Below are 19,617 nucleotides of genomic sequence, written 5' to 3'. Positions count from 1 at the left end.
AAAAAAACTAAAATTTATATTTTGTTTAATTATCGTTAGTGTTTAATTAAGGAAATTTGGCTGCTTGAAGGATACATAATTTAAAATTTAATACCATTTTTATAAAAATGAAATGCGTAGAAATATTTTGATTTATATTTGTTAAGGGATAAAAGCAAATAAAAATAAAATGCATAAATTTTTACGTTAAATAATAATTTTTTTAAATTAATTTTTGGCGATTTATTGGCTATTATTTTACGCCGCTAGGTTGCTCCGTCCATTTAGTCTCCATTGCTATGACGTGGTTGTGTGTGAATCGTTAGTGTGCAGAATGAATAGCAGTCGCGTCGATGATATGCAACCTCTGGAACCTTCTTTAAAAAACATTATCGATCAAACGTCGTTAAAATGGGTGTTCGTGGGGGGTAAAGGTGGAGTGGGAAAGACAACGTGTAGCTGCAGCTTGGCCATACAACTGTCCAAGGTGAGGGAAAGTGTATTGATCATCTCCACCGATCCAGCACACAACATATCAGATGCCTTTGATCAAAAATTCTCTAAAGTCCCCACCTTGGTTAGTGGTTTCACTAATTTATATGCAATGGAAATCGATCCGAATCTCGGCATGAACGAATTACCCGAGGAATATTTTGACGAATCAGATCCCATGAGAATGAGCAAAAACATGATGCAAGAAATTTTAGGTGCTTTCCCTGGCATTGACGAGGCCATGAGTTATGCAGAGGTCATGAAGCTGGTCAAGAGCATGAATTTTTCTGTCGTCATCTTCGACACTGCTCCCACTGGTCACACGCTCCGTCTCCTGACCTTTCCGCAGGTGGTGGAGAAGGGCCTGGGTAAGTTGCTGAGGCTGAAGGCGCAGCTGAATCCCTTCATCGCCCAGATCGGCTCCATGCTCGGCCTTCAGGACGTCACAGCCGAACTGATGTCGTCCAAAGTAGAGGAGATGCTTCCGGTTATCCGGCAGGTCAACGAACAGTTTCGTAATCCAGACCAGACGACGTTCGTCTGCGTATGCATAGCGGAGTTTCTGTCCCTGTATGAGACTGAGAGACTGGTCCAGGAACTCACCAAGTGCGGAATCGACACACACAACATTGTGGTGAATCAGTTACTGTTCCCACAGGTGGGCGGAAAACCGTGCAAGATGTGCATGGCCAGATGCAGGCTGCAGGCGAAGTATCTCGGTCAGATCGATGATCTTTACGAAGATTTTCATATCACCAAACTTCCTCTTTTAGATCATGAAGTGAGAGGGATCGAACAAGTGAAATCGTTTTCGAAATATCTTATTATACCATATAAATTATCCGGTTGATTTTCATAAAATTTCAAATCGATACGCACGTATTTAACCAGTCTATATGAACGATTATCATTGTAGCTAATACAGTTTAATTATTTAAGTGGAAAAAATTTTTATATTTTCTTAATTATGTTCTCTGTAAATAATTCTGTAGAATGATGATTTCCACAGAAATCATTTGAAAAGGTTTTTTACTTGGTTTTAGATATTACAGTGTATTATGTTGATTTAATACAAGAAATAATGAAATTGTAAAGAGTTAATTCATCTTTGTTATTTGTTAAAAGTTCATTAAGAAAAATTAAATTCAAAAATTTAGATTTTGTTCACTTTAATAAAATTTTGAAATATAAAGAAATTGTCTCTTTATTTTGTAATGTTAAAAATACAAATATTTTGATTGTATTATATTAAATATCTCATATACTATTTTAAAGAAAATGTTAAAGATCCCATTGGTGCAATATGAAAAACAAAATTTCTCCAAAATACTTTCAATCTGTTTACTTAAGCATAAGCACTCTATTGCATACTTCAATTCTATAAATCATTACTGACCTTAAAGAATGCAATGACTATTTTATGCTTTATTTTATAAAAATAGCATAATTGCATAATTTACTCTCCATATTATATATTTAATAAGAATAGATATTTTCATTTCTTATAACTAACAAGCAATTTTTTATTGTGACATGGTCACAATGCCGAGCTGCAATTTTCAATCATGTTTTTAATTTATTTAAAATATATGTTCTCCACCTCAAATTAGTGGTGTCTTGCCTATATACTGTACATCATACTTGTCCTGATAACAATAGTCATGCAGGTCATCTAAAACCCCAGGGAAAATTTTTGAATTGAAATAACATGACTTCCAGTTCGCTTAAGAAGTTCATATATAGTTAATTGGGGCCTCCTGCCCCAAAGCCTTCCTCCATATCTGATCTCATCTTTCATCTATCTAACTGTTCTCGAGATTACAGACAGACTAAGATGGAAATTTATAGATCTACTTTTCTCAAATTGCAGTCCAATAAATTTAATCATAGCAAGTAAACTGAATTATATGCTTTCCTGTATAGAAAGTTATACCATCCTCCATTCCAGCAACATAATGCAATCCTGAAAACTAACAAAATAATTGCAAAAAATTAAAACATGCCAAACTGAAAAGGATTCCACAATTTTACAAATATACTATAAAAATAAAAAGACTATTTGAATCTTTGCGCAGAGTTAGTATCAGTCTTTAAGCTGCAAGACTTACAGAAGTTCCAAGGAGTTGGTATGCTAGCTTAGGCACAGATGCATGCAACTTTTGTGAGTAGTATGCTGATGCTGCAAATTTTCCAACAATCCCATAATTTAGTTAATACCTCCTCTTTCCTTTGATCTGCTGGCAGTTTAAAAAAAAGAAAGATAAATGATATTTAAAAAAGAACTTATTCAAAATTCTAGAAAATATTTAAACGTTTCTGCAATGCATCTGAAAACACACTTGCGGTACACAAGTTGGGAAACATAGATATAGCAGTTGAGACATTGGCTTACTGTTCTAGGGATCTGGGATCAAATCTTGAGAAGCAACTCCCCAGGAATTTTTCATGAATAGTCAGGCCCCAGTCACTCCAAACACAATAGGCCTATAAAAAGTCCCGTTTATGCCCAAGGGGTAGAAAAAGTTAAAAATGAAAAACATTTTTCTGAAATCTTCCTAAAAAAAAAAATCCATAGATTATAAATCTACTTGGGGGCTATTATAAGTAAGCTTGAACTGCAACAGGTAGAGAAAGAAAGCTAAATCTGAAGTATCCATAGAAAAGTTATGACTGTATTACAATTCCAGAGCTATTCCACTGTCCACTTTTTGTGGGGACAATTAGTTTTCTGAGGACATTGTGCATGTCTGCTATGTTCAGCATTTTTTGATAAGGCCTCCAATTATCAAGCTTTAAGTGTTTCATTTCGAGATTGGTTGATTTAATGGGATATGGCAATATAGCACATGGGCAATCTACCAAGAAAGAATGCCTCCCAGAAGAACCCTCTATGAAAAACCGGCCACTATTTGGTGTTATACTGGTGTTATATATATATATATTTACTGATTTATATATATATTATATATTTAGTATTATACTTTGTATACTGGTGATGAACATGTGAAGAAAACCAGAAAATTTTATGTGGTCAGCCTATTGGTCAGGTGCAAATGTACAAACAGCTATCAGTATTCAGTGATTTTTATCCACTTTGCCACTGGTAGGTTGTTTCATTTCATACTTCATGTTAATAAGAAATTTTTCCAGAGAGTTGGACTGTTTCCTTTCCAAAAATATATTAGCTTTATATTCATTAGATCATTTGTTTCCAAATATTTTTAAGAACTTGAACTTGAAACCTGTGAAAGTTTTGCTAAATGACAGATTCTTGCCATTAATTTCCTATGATGTGAATCCACATTTCAAAAATTCTGCAACATATTTTCTTTTTTTTTCACAATTGTTTTTGGATAATTTGTTTTTTTCATGTATTAAAATGGTATTATTAATGAATCTACTAACCCCTACTAAACCCACAAAACTACTAACCCCTTTTTTTGTGTTGATTATGATTGACAATCAATTGAGAGTTGTCTATACAGAGTATTTTTACAAATCTTCTAATCTGAATACTGGTATTTTGAACAATCTCGTACTTATTTAATCTTTATTGTCTGGTACTTCTTAACTATTTGTAGAAACAAACGTATTTTTAAAGATTTATTTTAAGCAGAGGAATAATGTTTATGAAAAAGTACAGGTAACCCCCGTATAACACGGCACTTCTATAACACGGATTCACTCTAACACGGTTCGAGAATTGGTACCATCCCCTGTATAACACGGTACTTTTATAGCGCGGATTCACTCTGACATGGTTCGAGAATTGGGTGAAACTCTCGTACAACAGGAAATGTAAGAAATTTTTACATACTTAAGTAATAATAGTTCACGAAAATTATTATTTTTGTGAACTATTAGTACTTAAGTATGTAAATTTTCTCTTCTCGCCTTCTGTCGATACACGTGGTCCTTCTCGAAACTTGTTTCAATGTTGCCAGATTGCGACGCTTCTGCTTCTGATGTTGCCGAATGTTTTTCCCTTATTCCATACTTGCTTTATTCTTCATAAGTGCTTAGCACCATATAAGGAAATTTATAAAGACCTTTTAACTAGAAGCAAGCAATCTAAAATTACATACATTTTGCAAAAGGTAAAGCATGGATCTGAAGATAATGCAGAAAAATGCTCAGAGGATAAGGATAACTTGCCAAAAAGAAAACGCTCTCGGTTAATTAATAGTGTTTTTAGTGATGACGAAGAAAACATTGTTTAATTTATATTAATATGTATCACTTAAAAAAATTTTAATGAAGATATTTATCTTAATTATGAAAATATACTAGCATGTTTTTTAATTTTTGGAACCTAACCCTCCTTTTCGTATAACACGGATTCGCATAACATGGCAATTTTTTTGGAACGTAACTACCGTGTTATACGGGGGTTACCTGTATATGCACAAGTACATAAAAAATTTATAAGCCCACATGGTGACTCCATGTCGGCTTATCAATTTTTTATGTACTTGTTCATATTTTTCATATTTGGAAATTGCTGTTTTACACTTCTGTGTCACTATAATAAGTGCAAAATAATCAAAAGTACCAAACAGATGCAATAAAATAAACTAAATTGCTAAATAAGATTATCATTTCTGTATACCTTGCACAAAGAATCCTATCAAAATTTTCAAAGCCATAGAATTTCTATTAAAATTTTGGCTATTGGCTTTTTTCAGAATTATATGGAACTTGCATCTTCAAGGCAATAAGAAAGGAACTAGTACAAAGTTTGAAGTTTTGTTATCCAAATTTGAAGACAGTCCAGATGAAAAACAGTGATTAGACATTAAGAATCAAAAGCCATTTTCCATTTTAAAAATTTGCTTGTTAAATGTTCTCAAAAATAGAATTGGAGACTTGTAAATCAAAATTATAATACAGTTTACATTTCACAAAAGTGAAGATGTTTAAAGCACAATATATATTTTCTGTTTTAAATATGTTTCTGCAAAATTTAATAAATACAAATGCAGGTATCCTTTGATTAATACAGTTAATTAATCCCTCAATGTTACTGTGTATCAAAATTGTATTAATCAAATATGGTATCTATGTTAGTTAAAGACAGCTGGTAAAGCTGTGTTAATTAAAACATCTGCCATGTAATTAATTTTGTGTATTAAGCAAAGGATATCTGTAGATATTTGTGTTGAATATTACTAGTTTTCACAAATTAACAGTTTCTAATAGTTTATGTCAAACAAACAATCAAATTAAGTAGAAACTATAAAACAAATTTTATCTGTATCTGTAAAGAAAAAAATGAAACTTGCATTCTTATAACTTATTTTTAATACAAATAAGAAAACTATAACATGGTTTATACATGTAACTTGATCAATAATAGGAAGTTACCAAAAAGACAGATTAACAATCTGTCTTTTTGGTAACTTCTGAATATTACTTTAATGTATGAACTTAAACATACAGTTCTCTGCTTTTTGGAAATTAAGGTAAAAATTCCACCTAAACTAATACTTGCAGGCTTTCCAGCTCATTAATAGTGTTGATACACTGAAAATGAGCCAAAAATCCCAAGAGCACTTGAGATTACTACTTATACAATTGTTTTTAAAAATTCTGGGTCTCTGTCTGTGGTTTCAACAAAATTGTGACGACAATTCACACACATTTTCTTATGTTCAGAGGTAAAAAAAATGCATATTTGGCAAATTATATAAATTAAATATTGCAGCCTGTAACACTTATAACAACTCTATTATTAGTTGCAAAATTACATTAAATGAATGCTCGAATGCTACAGAATATAATTTTTGCTATTCATCTTCCATGAAAGGAAATCTCTATAACATGAAACTTAGCCTATATTCTTGAAGTATGAAAACTTCAAATTTTGAAGCACATGTCTTTCAACCTTCAACTGCAAGATAACACATATCAATGTAAAGAAGATACACTGACTTTAAGTAATTATAATTGCCTTACAGTCCTTTTTCTGAAAAAGTTACTACTGCAGGTGATTTAATAAAGAAAATTTGTTTTTTCTGAACTAACTCTCATTGTTGTGTCAATTTTTAAACACCAGTGTAAAGTCCTATTAATGAGTAATGTCCAAGTAGACAATTAAAAATAAGGTACACAACCATTAAAAGGTTACTGCACCTATCAGAACAGAAACCTGTGAGGGAAATATGAAGCAGGTGTGTGATAAACATGCAGACTTCTGACAGTCAGAGGGCTAAGGCAATTAAGGCATCAGCCTACCCCAATCTGGGGATCTAGAATTAAATCTGATGAGCAATTTTCCAAAAAATTTTCAGGATACATAGGGTCCTAACTATCAGGATGTTTCCATTGTGGACCAGGCAAACCCATGACAAGCATGGAAAAAGGTCCTCTTAATATCCATAAGACAGAAAAAGCAAAAAAGATTTTCCATAATTGCAATCATTTAAAATGAAGATTGTATGCCGTAAGCATCCCTGCTGGGGCATATCCAGCAAGGGTGCTTATAGCATGTAGCACCCATTGATATCAAAGCAATCAGTTTTGTTACTTGAAAATAAAAATAAATATAATAATGATATCACACAACTTCAATGGCAGAAAGTAATCTAATACAAGCATAGAAATTTGACTGATAAATGTGTCAAAAAGTGCAAAGCATACACTAAAGATCCTACATATGACATAAAGATACATATGAATCCTAAATAATTGTAATTTTGATAATTTCTAGTGAAAATAAGAACTGTAATGTTGTAGAGCTTTATTATTTCTCACTTTGGAATAGTAAAAGTATAATTTATAATCAATCTTTTAATTCAAAATCATCAATTATCCATTTTCCATCTTCCATTTAACAATTGAAGCCCTCGGGGATGTATAGTGCGAATCCTCAGAATCAAGTTTCTGAGGTAACCTAATTGAGTTCAAACATTGAAAAAATCCTAAAATTGTATGAATAGGTGTGTGTTAATATGTTTGTTCTCCAAACTTTGCCTGTAGATTTGGCTGTCATCTGATGCTCAAAACAGAAAAGATTATGATTAGCTGATAAAAATCCTGCAAGAAAGATTTCATGGATCAAGGTAATGTGGAAAGCACTGTATGTCTGCAAGAATTTTTGCAATTCTCACAGCATTACTTATTGAAAACCAAAAAATATCATCTAAAAGATACTTTTTATTTCCACATAATATTTTTGTCACTGTCAGTGTTATTCGTCAATGTTTACCTCATCAACAACAGTGTCATTTGTCTTGATCTAGTAATAGAAAACTTGATATGCTTCAGAAACCCATCTCATCAGAGACATATCATTCACATACTTTTTCTCTAACTGATATTGATGTGTAGGGTGCATCAATGGCCTGCAGTGACATTTGATGATAGGGAAGCTGTGCTGGCCCTGAATAGAATTATTGGAAGCATTATACAATATTTTTGTGTGTAGCATCCACAAGCTAAACCATGTGAGATTGGTGCAATGTAAAGTGCATGCACAAATGCATATAATCTGGATGCTTTACACCATTCAAATATTTTCACCATGGAAGCTGTCCTGTATTTCACAATACAGCATGTCCATTGGGAATATGCCTGTATGAATTTATATTCAAATATACAATAGCAATCTTATCATTGTTTTTCACATGTATAGAAATTTGTAATAAGATACATAATGCGGTTATAATAAAATATTAGAGAGGTTGAGGCGCACGTTTTAAACGTGTAAACGTGTACGTGTGACGTTCGGCGCTGCTTTTCCGTAAGCCTAAAAGTTTGACAATGGTGTTTGGATAGTCGGTGGAATCACGCTCGACATTCCAAACACCATCGTCAAACTTTTAGGCTTACGGGAAAGCGGCGCTGAACGTCACACGTACACGTTTACACGTTTAAAACGTGCGCCTCAACCTCTCTATTAATTTTAATTAATTCAAAGTATGTTAAAATATGAAAATAATTGCACAATATGTATTTATATTTTAGAAAATACAAGGCAAGTGGCACTTCCACAGCTTCCCTATCACTGAAGCAATTATGAATAATGCAGTCCAGTGGATGACACGCCACTGCACTGCATTATTCATAATTGAATACCTCAGAATGCCAAGAACTGAGGGTTATCACTGTATGTCCCCAAGAGCTTCAATTTTCAACAGCTAATGAAAAAAGAATGATGTAAAAAGTTAGTTACCTAAGTTAATTCTAAAGTACTGATAATTGAGTAATACTTTCTGAAAAATGACAGGAAGCATATATTTTTGTACCCTGCAAATCTGCCTTGAGCAGTATCCATATTGGATAAACCACTAGATAATTTATTGGATAAATTTATCTTAAATGGTTTTAATTTGTGTTTTTGATATACTGTACTGTACTTTACATAATATTATACAAAATGCATAATATTTCACTCATTTTGTATTTTTTTTTATGTGATAATTGCTGCTGATTGGTAATAAGAATGTATTGTGTAGAAATCTTTACATTGAAGTATCATTTATATAGTCTTTTAATTAAAACAAATAATAGAAATAGTTAATAACAAAATAATGCTAAATATGAGTAATTAAAATACTGTTAAAAGATATAATTTATGGCATTTATGTGGTTAAAAAATCATATTAGAGTATTGATCACTAGCCTACGTATATATTTACAAATAGATGGTTTTGCCAACTTGTTTATATATTTATCAATTATAACCATTTATTTTCAAACTTTCTATTCAAATGTTTATAATACATTTGATCTATAAACTTTTGAACAAAAGATTTACAGATTTATTATTTTACAAATCGGCAGATTTGTAAATAATAATAGAATTCGTAGATAAGTGGCCCACATCCACTTGCTTCACTCAACCTCCCATGGGGATGGCCTGACCGCCCCGTGTTTCATTTCTCCTTGGTCTCCACTTGCTTTGTCTCCTTACTTTCAATATAGACTATTCAAAACAAAAATTTTGGGACAATTCATTGATTTCCAATGCTGCCATTTCTGTATTGTAGTGATGTTAAGCCAAGTATAAGCCATATATATTTTGTAAACTAAAATATGCAGTATATATTGTTTGTGAAATTAATTTTTTTAATTAAACTTATTACAGTAGAACCTCGAAAACTCGGCTCTCGATAACCCAGCACTCCGGATAACTCGGCCACACCCTGGCAGGGCAAAAAAATCCTTAGTTAATTAATTTTCATTATAGACAGCTTTATAAAAGTATAAAAGCTCTCATAAAGTATTTTTCTGAGGTCTGTCTTATCAGGTAAATTACTGTACACAGTGAATTCATTAATTTTCATTTTCATGTAGTAAAGGCTCTATGCCTTCATAGAGTATGTACTTTTTCTTTGTTTAAGGGTATTTGGGCAGTTTATTCTCAGTTGTATTCTCAAGCAAACAATACATACAAGTACAGTACAGTATTTTCTGAGGAATCACGCATACTTATCCTTTTTAACCCCATTCCCGATAACCCGGCATTTTCACAAACTCAGCCACCCTTCGGTCCACATTAGGCCGAGTTTTCAAGGTTCTACTGTAATATCATTTACAAGATATGTTCAAAAAGTTTCAGGAAGGGCTCAAAAAATCAAAACGTGTTAGGATATAAAGAAATTTATTTAATATTTTTTAAAATAATTATTCTGAGTATCAATATACTTCCTCCATCAATTCAGAAAATCAGCTTCTTTCAAGGATTGTAAAATTTTCTTCAATTCATCTTGTCCAAGTTCTTTTATCTCAAACTGTTTCCTTTTAAAGTTCTTTAGATAAGGTTGAAAAACTGGAGAAATGAAAGTCCTTAAAAGCTACATTGGGAGAATATGGTGATCGTGAAATAATAATAATTCCATGATTTATCAAATCAGTAATAATTTAATGGCTATATTTGGATAGGACTTATAAAATATTTTCATTTTCTGTACTATATTTTCAGGTTATTTCAGGCAAATTGCATCATGTAATTGCCATAAAATGTTAAGATAAAAATGTTTATTGATTGTTTTGCTGAATAAATTCATAATAAAAAGACCTTTTGAATCAAAAATGTCACCAACAAAGTCTTAATGTTTGACTGTTTGGTATTACACTTTTCTTTTCTAGGCTTGGCTCTCATTGAATGAAACCATAAAACTTGTTGTCTCTTGGTTTCATTCTCAGAGGCATACACAAGTTTTGTCACCAATAATGATGTTCTCAATTCAACCTGAGTCATAATCAAATGTCTTGAACATATTCTGAAAGATTTCTATGTGTAGTTGTTTTCATGGGTCCACAAGAGAAAGTAAGGCACAAACTTTTAAAATCTTTCAATATGATGACATGATATCTTCTTCAGCCATTCTACAATCTCTCAAATAATTGATCTTCTATCCACACTAATAACTGATCAAAGATTTTTTTTAACATTTTTCATTGTTTCTCTTAGTTTGGAGTCACTCCCTATGTTGATCAGTTATAGTGATTCATCCAATTTTGAATAATTTAAACCATTTTTCATGTCTTGATTTTAATATAGCTTATTCTCTGTAAGATTTTCACATCTTGATGTATATTCTCTGTCCTTTTAAACCTTCCATGACAAATTTTTAAAGTTTTGTTGCTTGATTTTTAAAATAAAGAAGTATTACAATTGTGCATGTCAGATAGTTCTATGATTGATATCATGTAAACACACAAAACTAATCACATGTAAATTACAAAAAATACAATTTTTTGCAATTTACATATAATCAGTTTCATGTGTTTACATGATAGTATTTTACACAAACATATTTTTGATGGTTTTTATTTTACATGCCCACTTCTGGAGCTTTTTGAACACATCTTGTACATGTGTTATTGATAAGCTTAATGAAAAAAGCTAAATAAATTTTATAACTACTGATAAAAATAAAAATGTTAATAAGAGCTTATTTAAACCAAAAAATACTCAGTTACTAATAAAATTAGAAGAAAATTATAAATTAAAAATAAAAGTTTATTCAGAAAATTCATTTTATTGGAATCATACAGAAAGCATATTTTCACAGTTGAAAAAAATCAATTTAATTTGTTTATCTTATGTTAAAAACTAATATAAGTATAATGATGACCAGATGATAGCCAGTAGAGGCATCAGCCTACCACTCTGGGGATCTCTGATCAAATCTAAATTGGCAACTCCCAGAAAGTTTCATGGGCACCTGTCCCAGATATGTTGGGCTCCATCCCTTTCCACCTGGTCATCCTGGAAAGAAGATCCTTTTACTCCCCACAGGACAGAAAGAGTTGAAAAGAAATAATAATAATAAAATAGAAATATAAACGAGCAGTTTTTATTGTGACATCGTCACAATACCAGCTGCAATTTTTTGTCACAATGCATTTAAGTTTAGTGTTTCACCCCTATACGTCATTCTTTTCCTGTTAACAATGAAGTCATACCAGTCATTTATATAACTCTGTTCGGGAGAAAATTTTTGAATTGAAATAACATGACTTCTGGCCCAAAGTGATAGTTCATATATAGTTAATTGAGGTATCCTACCCCTATTGAGGTCTTGACTTTCATTTATCTAACACCATTCTTAAGATTATGGAAGGATAGAGGGATGACAGTGGAAATTTACAGGTTTACAATTTTTTGACATTGCAGCCAAATTACTTTATAACAGTGTTTTTCAACCTTCTTGAATATGTGACCCCTTTACAAGTTAAAAAAATTCTGGCAACCCCCAGGGCCATATTAAAACTATATCAGTGATTTTAAAAACTACGTATTTAATTTTCTTTCTATTGAGACCTAAATATTGATCGAAAAACCAATTGTACTTTAAAATAAAAACGCAAAGCCTTCTCACTGAAATTGTAGTTTTATTTATTGTAGTGCAGGACCTACAAACAATTGTTTTTTTGTCACAACCCACGGGGGTCGCGACCCACAGGTTGAAAAACACTGCTTTATAATAATTGATACATATATACTTAATATTAAACATAAGTAAATATGTTAATTTTTAAATGATATTTATATTATTAATCATTTTGCAAATATTTCATTCATCAATTTAACTTTGATTTTAACTTAAAAAATTATATTTATTTCATTAATAAAAAATTATTTACAATGTATGAATGTACAATTTTCCAAAATAGTTATATTAACATTGTAAAAAAATTTTTAACAAATTATTGTATAATGGATTATTTAATTTATTAATACATTTATTTAATGCGTAGTAATATTCATAATAATTATAAAATAACTTATAAATATAATTCAAATTAGATCATAAAAAAACCAAAAATATATTTTTATTATTCTTATTGCTTTTTGTCTGTTGTCTTGCTTTGTATATTTTGTACTATGCACTTTTCCCAAAGATGGATTTATTGGTGGATTAAACATGGAACAGAATGACCTTGAACACATAATTTGTAGAGTAACTCTATCCACTTATTTTATATGCATTTTGGACATAACTTGTTTGGCAGAATTTTGTCACGTGTAGGCTATATAAGTTATGAGGTTTTTATTGTGAAATTACTAGTGTATACACACATTTGTACAATTCTAAAAACGGATCTATTTATTAAGAATGAAGAGATTAAAATACATATTATAAAATAAATATAATTACTCTGCAAATTATGTTTCAAGGTCATTCTGTTCTGTGTTTGATCCACTATGATAAGTCTGTCTTTGGGAAAAGTGCATAGCACAAACGATAGAAAAATGTTTAAAAAATTTCCATTACAAATATATTTTTAAAACAATTTATAATTATGAGCATTCAGAAAATTAACTTCAATTTATTCTTCTTTTATTATAACAACATTTCATAACAAAAATTGTTCTTATTGATTATCTAAAAATATAAAATATGATAAGTTATTAATTTAGGACAATTGTCTTTAGTGCAAGATTCCTCCTATAAATAAAAAAAAATATATAAATGAAGTAAAAATTACACAATAATATAAATAAACAAAAGATCAGATTTAATTCTGAAAAATTTCTTACTTGATTATCTAATTGGAGATTGTCAGACTTCACTAATTTTAATTCAATGCTTTCAATGATTGGTGTTATATTTCTCTAAAGAAACATGTATATATTGTATATGTTTATATGTAACCAAAATATTTCTCATAAATATGCAAATAACATATTCATAACAAATGATACTCACTTCTTCAATACTAAAATTTTTAAGTATTTGCTTTTGATAACCTTTAACATTTGCTGTGATCTTTAATACCCCTTCTTTTCCAGTTAAATTCAATATCTGATAACCTGTAAGACAAAGATAGTGTTCCATCAAAAAAATACATATTTTTTCACTTTGAAACTTATTTTTCTTACTTCTGGTAATTTTCTTGTATCCGTGAGCACCATTAATTTCATTTATAACATCCCTGTGATTTTCAAGCTTTGCAAGTGTGTAATCAGATAATTTCCAATGAATATCTAAAGATGATATGTTAGAAAATTTCCTGCCAATATTGTCTTTTATCCAAAGATCAACTTCAATTTGTTTATTTTTCTGAGTAGAAATCTAAAATAAATTATTTATTTTATTTAATTTGATGAATATGACAGTATACAGAACATTCTAAAATGAAAATTACAGTCATTTAAAACAGTAGCATTCTTTTTGGAACACTCTATATATAATATATTTAAAAACTAAAACATTAATGTCAAAAGTTAAATTAACTTACAGTAGATATAGCAAGTGAGGAAGTAGTTGCTCTTTTTTGAAATACTTTATGTATCCTAAGATGAAGAGAATTAGGAGTTGCACAGACAAATCTAAACAATAAAAATTAAAAATTAAAAAACACTTAGATTTAATACAACAATATTGGCAAATCTCAGTTTACATTAAATTATTTCAATAAATTTCATTGCATAAAGATATTGAAACTCGGCAAAATACTTTGGCTATACTATTTACAATTAAACCAACAATAAACTGATTTAATTATCTTATATACTAAAACTATAATTATCATAAACATATTTATATAATTTCATATCAAATATGTGTATTATACTAAGATTTTTGTTAGCTGAACTCCTAGAATTCTTGGTAGATTTAAACAAATTAAGTGTCTGTAGATATGGATGTGTCTGCAAATGTGCAGTAAGTTTTTTGTTTACAGATCTGATGATCCATCCTAGAGATATCCGGTTCCAAACTTCTAAAATTTCCCTATCATTTTATATACAAAATCAATAAGAAACTTTTTGCAACATTAAAATTTTTCAACAATTCAGTGTCACATTTATTGATAACTCATATGCATATTTTTTTAAACTCTTTTCACCATATGGGCATTAAGAAGGCCCACTTTTTATCAAGCATATCAGGCCCACAGTTGGGTGGCCAGGTGATGAGGGGTGGGATCTGACATATACTGTACAGACTATTTCCAAAATATTCTTGGATAAGATAAGATTCATTCCAGATTCCTAGAGTAGCGGACTAACATCTTAATCACTCAGCCATCCAGCTGCCAGAATCATCTGTCTATGTAAGTTTACAAAGAAATGTGTGACCCAGGTAAAGCTCTATCTGACAAATTTTCTGATCATTTTGCAATAACTTTCCTACTTCTTTTGTCTGTCTTTGCTCATGGACAACTTTACATTGCTAAGCAGGCCCGCTGTAAGCGGGCGTGCAAGGCGTGCACCGCACACAGGTGGTGCACGCCTGTCCAGGGGGCGGCAAATCAAGCGATCGGCCACGTAATTATTATAGCGTTAACAGCGCCTCTATTGGCATTTATCAGAATTAAGATGCAATGCGAAACGTCTGTCGGCAGGTTGAACCATCTGGTGGGCACCCGAAAGCCAAGTACCAATAGTCGTGCTCTATGACAGAAGTTGACAGGTTTGACGAAAATAGGGAATCCCTACAGAGCTTCCTTCTCAATTTGTACTTGTACGCATTCGAACAGTTCTATTGCATATCAAATTACAATTATTTTGTTAATAATTCTTCTGACATGGGTCGAAGTATAATTAATCATATTTTAACTTGGTTAGGATTTAAATCTGAAGCTTAAGGACGATTCAAGTAGTGAAACAGACATTGACAGTATTAATTTGTTTAATGAAATCAATACTTTAAAGTTGCATTTTCCAGAAAACCAGTCTAATGATCCACAAACCCCATTACAATATCTTTTTACTAATGACTTAATTTCAACAGTTCCAAATACAGCAATAGCACTAAGAATATTACTTACATTGCCGGTTTCAGTTGCATTTGGTGAAAGGTCCTTTTCAAAGTTAAAAATTATAAAAAACTATTTAATTAATTAATTAATTTAAGATCAACAATGCACCAGCAAAGACTAAGTAATTTAGTTTATAGCTATAGTTTCAATTGAACATGAAATCTTAGACAGCTTGGATACAAGAAAATTGATAGCAGATTTCGCAAACATGAAGGCAAGAAGAGTTCAATTTCTGTAGATAAATATTTATATGGTTTTACACTTAAGTAAATAAAAATAACTTAGTAATAATAAATAGTTCTTTTTGTAAAGTATTTCTTTTCTTTTTTCACACCTTTATGAGACAACACTAAAGAGCCTTTCTGGCAAGCTCAGCGCAGGTAGTCGTAGTTAAACAGGGGGCGGCATAATCGGTATTGCACACGGGCGTTCAAACAGCTAGCGGCGCCCCTGTTGCTAAGAGTCATTTATGTTCTTTCAATGGCTTAAAGATATTTATTGAGAGCCAAAGTAGTAGAAGGGACTTGGATTCTAAATTTATCACTGTGAAATAGTCAGTTCAAGTCTATGCCCAATTAATTTGTTAATCAAGATAACATTCAACAATATACAACAAAAATGAAAACAATTAAATTGGTAAATTCCTAGCCATCTTTTTCTTCCTTAAATAGTGAATAAATAGTAGTAGCTTTAAATCTGAAAACTTTTTAAAATTATATTTACAAAAACTTTCTAAATATTCCAATAATATATTATTATGTTGGGTTTAGTGGATTATACTCGGTACACACCGGTGGCTGTGTACTATGCCGGACCAGAGTCAAGGCATAGCAACCAAGAGCTAAAATTAAATAAGTGTGTCAGTGTCTGTATTCAGGAATTTCCTAACAATATGGCATGTATTCAATATAGTGGCCTTCTGTAGTGTTATGTATGTATTTCTATTCAATTGTAATGTTCCCAGGCTTTTGTGTAGTATGTGTGGTATCACACCTGTACAGGAGACAACGATTGGTACAATAAGCACCCTATCCATCCTCCACGGATGCTTTATTTCCTGGGCGAGTTCTGTGTACTTGCTAATATTTTCAGTGCATGTGTTTTGTACATTGTGAGTGTTTGGAATGGCTGTCTATAATGTATGTGATTTTATTGTGTTTGTCAATGAGTGTGTGATGTCTGGTCTGTTGTGGTAAATTGTTTTATCTGTGATTATGGCTCTGTCGTAATACATTTTGTGCGTGTTATTTTCCAATACTGTCTGTGGAATATACTTGTAGTATGGTTCGTGGATGTCTGCCAATTTGTGTTTCTTTGCAAGCTCTTGGTGTATTATATTTGCTACTTGATTGTGTCTATGTAAGTAATCTGTCTGTGCCAAGAGCTTGCAACCAGAAGTGATGTGTTGTATAGTTTCTGGCATGATGTGACATTTTCTGCATGTGTCATTTGTGAGTGTTGTATCTTTGAGTATGTGTTTTCTGTAGTTTTTAGTATTTATGACCTGATCCTGTATGGCAATCATGAATCCTTCCGTCTCCCCAAAGAGGCATCCCCGATCTAACCAGCTGTTTGACGCAGTTTTGTCAACAAAATCCTGGGCCAGGTCGTAAGGATGCCTGCCATGGAGAGCCTTTTGAGCCCATGATTGCTTAATGTTGTCTATGCTTTTTATATGTTGTGTCATGTCTGTATGTTGTGAGTGTAAGTTTAATGGTGTGTTATTTGAGTCTGCTAGAGTTACTGCTTTATGTAACTGTGATGTTTCTTGTTTCTTGTAGAAAAACTCTCGCAGTGACTGTATTTGTTTGTAGTGAAGGTTAACTATGTCAATCAGGCCACGTCCGCCTTCTTTACGTGGAAGGGTTAATCTTTCTGTGGCGGATTTAGGATGATGTTGTTTATGCTTAGTAAGTGTTGTTCTTGTTTTCCTTTGGAGTTGCTCGAGATCTGTGTGAGTCCAATGTATAACTCCAAAAGAGTATGTGAGTACTGGGATGACATATGTGTTTATTGCTTTAACTGTGTGTTTTGCATTTAACTGTGTTCTAAGTATAGCATTTAACCTACTTTGGTATTTTTTAATTAATCTTTGCTTTATTTGTGTATGTTCTGTTAGTTTGGCCTGTTGGAATCCTAAATACTTGTAGAACTCGTCCTCTTCCTTGGATTCAATAATGTCCCCATTTCCAAGTGTAAAATCTTCTTTCGTCAGGATTTCTTTTTCTATGTGAAGTGTTTTGCATTTGTCTAAGCCAAACTCCTTTTGTATGTCCTTGGTGTATGAATGTGTGATTTGTAGGAGCTGCTGAAGTTGTTTTTGGGTGGATTATTATTATTATTATTATTGTAAAAGTTAAGAAGGCCGTACCAGAGGCTTAGCCTTAGAAGAGAAGTAAGAAGAGGATAAGAGAGGGGGGAGGGGAAGATGGGGTAAGTATGATAGGAAAGTGTGAAGAAGAGATTTGTGAGCATCCAGCACCCTGCTCCGTTTGTTGGAACACAAATGAATGTAATACAAAATGTAGGTACATGCCTGAAGAAAAACAATGAAACTGCTCCAATTTGTAGAGTACAACAGACCGCGGATTAAACAAAGATCACAGTAGACAACTCGCGACTTAGCGAATACAAATGTACATGACAGTTTAGACCGAACAAAACATAACATAACATAACATGAACTCCAGCTTGGGGGGACCCTGAAGACCTAGTATTAGTTATACTGGTCCAGGGGAACAAAAGAGGGACAAGTAGCCCGAACCACTAGGCTTGCGCGTATAAAAGAAAGAAAGTTAACCGAACAACCGAACTTAGCGAATACAAATGTATATGAAAATTTAAAATGAACAAAACATAATATAATATAACATGAACCCCAGCTTGGGGGGACCCTGAAGACCTAGTATTAGTTATACTGGTCCAGGGGAACAGAAAGGGACAAGTAGCCTGAACCACTAGGCTTGCACGTATAAAAGGAAGAAAGTTAACTGTACAACCTTGCCAGGCTATCCAGGCTGGTTGCATTGCTGAGGCAGGTTGCGATGAGCACAAACACAAAGGTAAAATATTTGCCGGCTAGTCTGTTGTCACTGGAGAAGGGGGACCATCTTGGCTTGCGGTGATCCCTCAGGTAAAGTTGGGAAAAGTGTTTCTTGTTTTGAGAATGAATGTCTTGAAGGCAGTTGTTGTAATGTTGTTAGTAAGGAAGTCCTGACTTCGACAGGGCCAGTGGAACCACTGAAAATACATTATATGCTTGAGCTGCTTGCAATGAGTGACGTGTTTGACACAGGTAAACAAAATGTGTTCTGGAGTTTCATCTTCTTCCTGGCATTCACAAATACTGGTCCCTTTGTTTAAGAACCTGTTGAGATATTGTTTGAAGCCACCATGACCAGTAATGTACTGGGTAATATGAAAATCAGGATTGAAGTGGCTCAATTTATCCCTCCCTTTGACGTCCGGGAAAAAGTTGAAGGTCACTCTGCCTGTCATCTCCGTGGCCCACCTCTCTTGCCACCTGTTGATTGTGAATTCTTTGAGCTGGTTCTTTACCCAGTTATAGGGAACAAGCGAGAAGGTTGGACCATTTAAATGACTTATAGCTTTCTTTGCCAGAAAGTCTGCTTTGTCGTTACCTATTTCTCCAGAATGCCCTTTTGTCCAATGAAAGTGTACTTTGATGTGATTACTTTTCAGATTAGACACCATGTGGATGATATCTTTTATTAGCTTGAATTTAGTGTTCATTGCTTTTATTTGGTGAAGAGCCACCCTGCTATCGCTAATAATTGTTATTTCTTCTTTGGTCCTGTTATTGATTGTCCTCTGAATATGCTCCAGGGATTTGAGGATGGCCAGACTCTCTGCCTGATTTATCGTACAGAAGGGGCCTAGTTTGTAATAGGCTTGATGAACCACCCT

General features: G+C 32.4%; 1 protein-coding gene and 1 long non-coding RNA gene across 2 annotated transcripts; one reads left to right on the top strand and one right to left on the bottom strand.

Annotated features, from left to right (window-relative positions):
* The first annotated feature begins 257 nt into the window (after positions 1-257).
* On the top strand, positions 258-1,628 carry LOC111620486 (ATPase ASNA1 homolog). The gene has a single exon (XM_023362404.1). The coding sequence runs from the start codon at positions 314-316 to the stop codon at positions 1,319-1,321; it is 1,008 nt and encodes a 335-aa protein (XP_023218172.1). The 5' UTR covers positions 258-313; the 3' UTR covers positions 1,322-1,628.
* An 11,488-nt stretch (positions 1,629-13,116) lies between these two features.
* Positions 13,117-14,305, bottom strand: LOC111620461. The gene is made up of 5 exons (XR_002755914.1): positions 14,167-14,305; positions 13,808-14,000; positions 13,635-13,738; positions 13,466-13,540; positions 13,117-13,373 (listed from the first exon to the last, which is right to left on the bottom strand). It is a non-coding gene; the product is annotated as an uncharacterized LOC111620461 (long non-coding RNA).
* Positions 14,306-19,617: the final 5,312 nt, after the last annotated feature.

Source organism: Centruroides sculpturatus, unplaced genomic scaffold (assembly GCF_000671375.1).
Source record: "Centruroides sculpturatus isolate CEXI.00-Female unplaced genomic scaffold, Cexi_2.0 scaffold28, whole genome shotgun sequence".
In the NCBI taxonomy this organism is placed as follows: domain Eukaryota; kingdom Metazoa; phylum Arthropoda; class Arachnida; order Scorpiones; family Buthidae; genus Centruroides; species Centruroides sculpturatus.
The sequence above is the reverse complement of the archived record's forward strand: the minus strand, read 5'-3'. Positions and strand labels throughout refer to the sequence as shown.

What these genes read in the sequence shown, in the direction of transcription:
- LOC111620486 (XM_023362404.1), top strand. Translation starts at nt 314, where the DNA reads ATGAATAGCAGTCGCGTCGATGATATGCAACCTCTGGAACCTTCTTTA.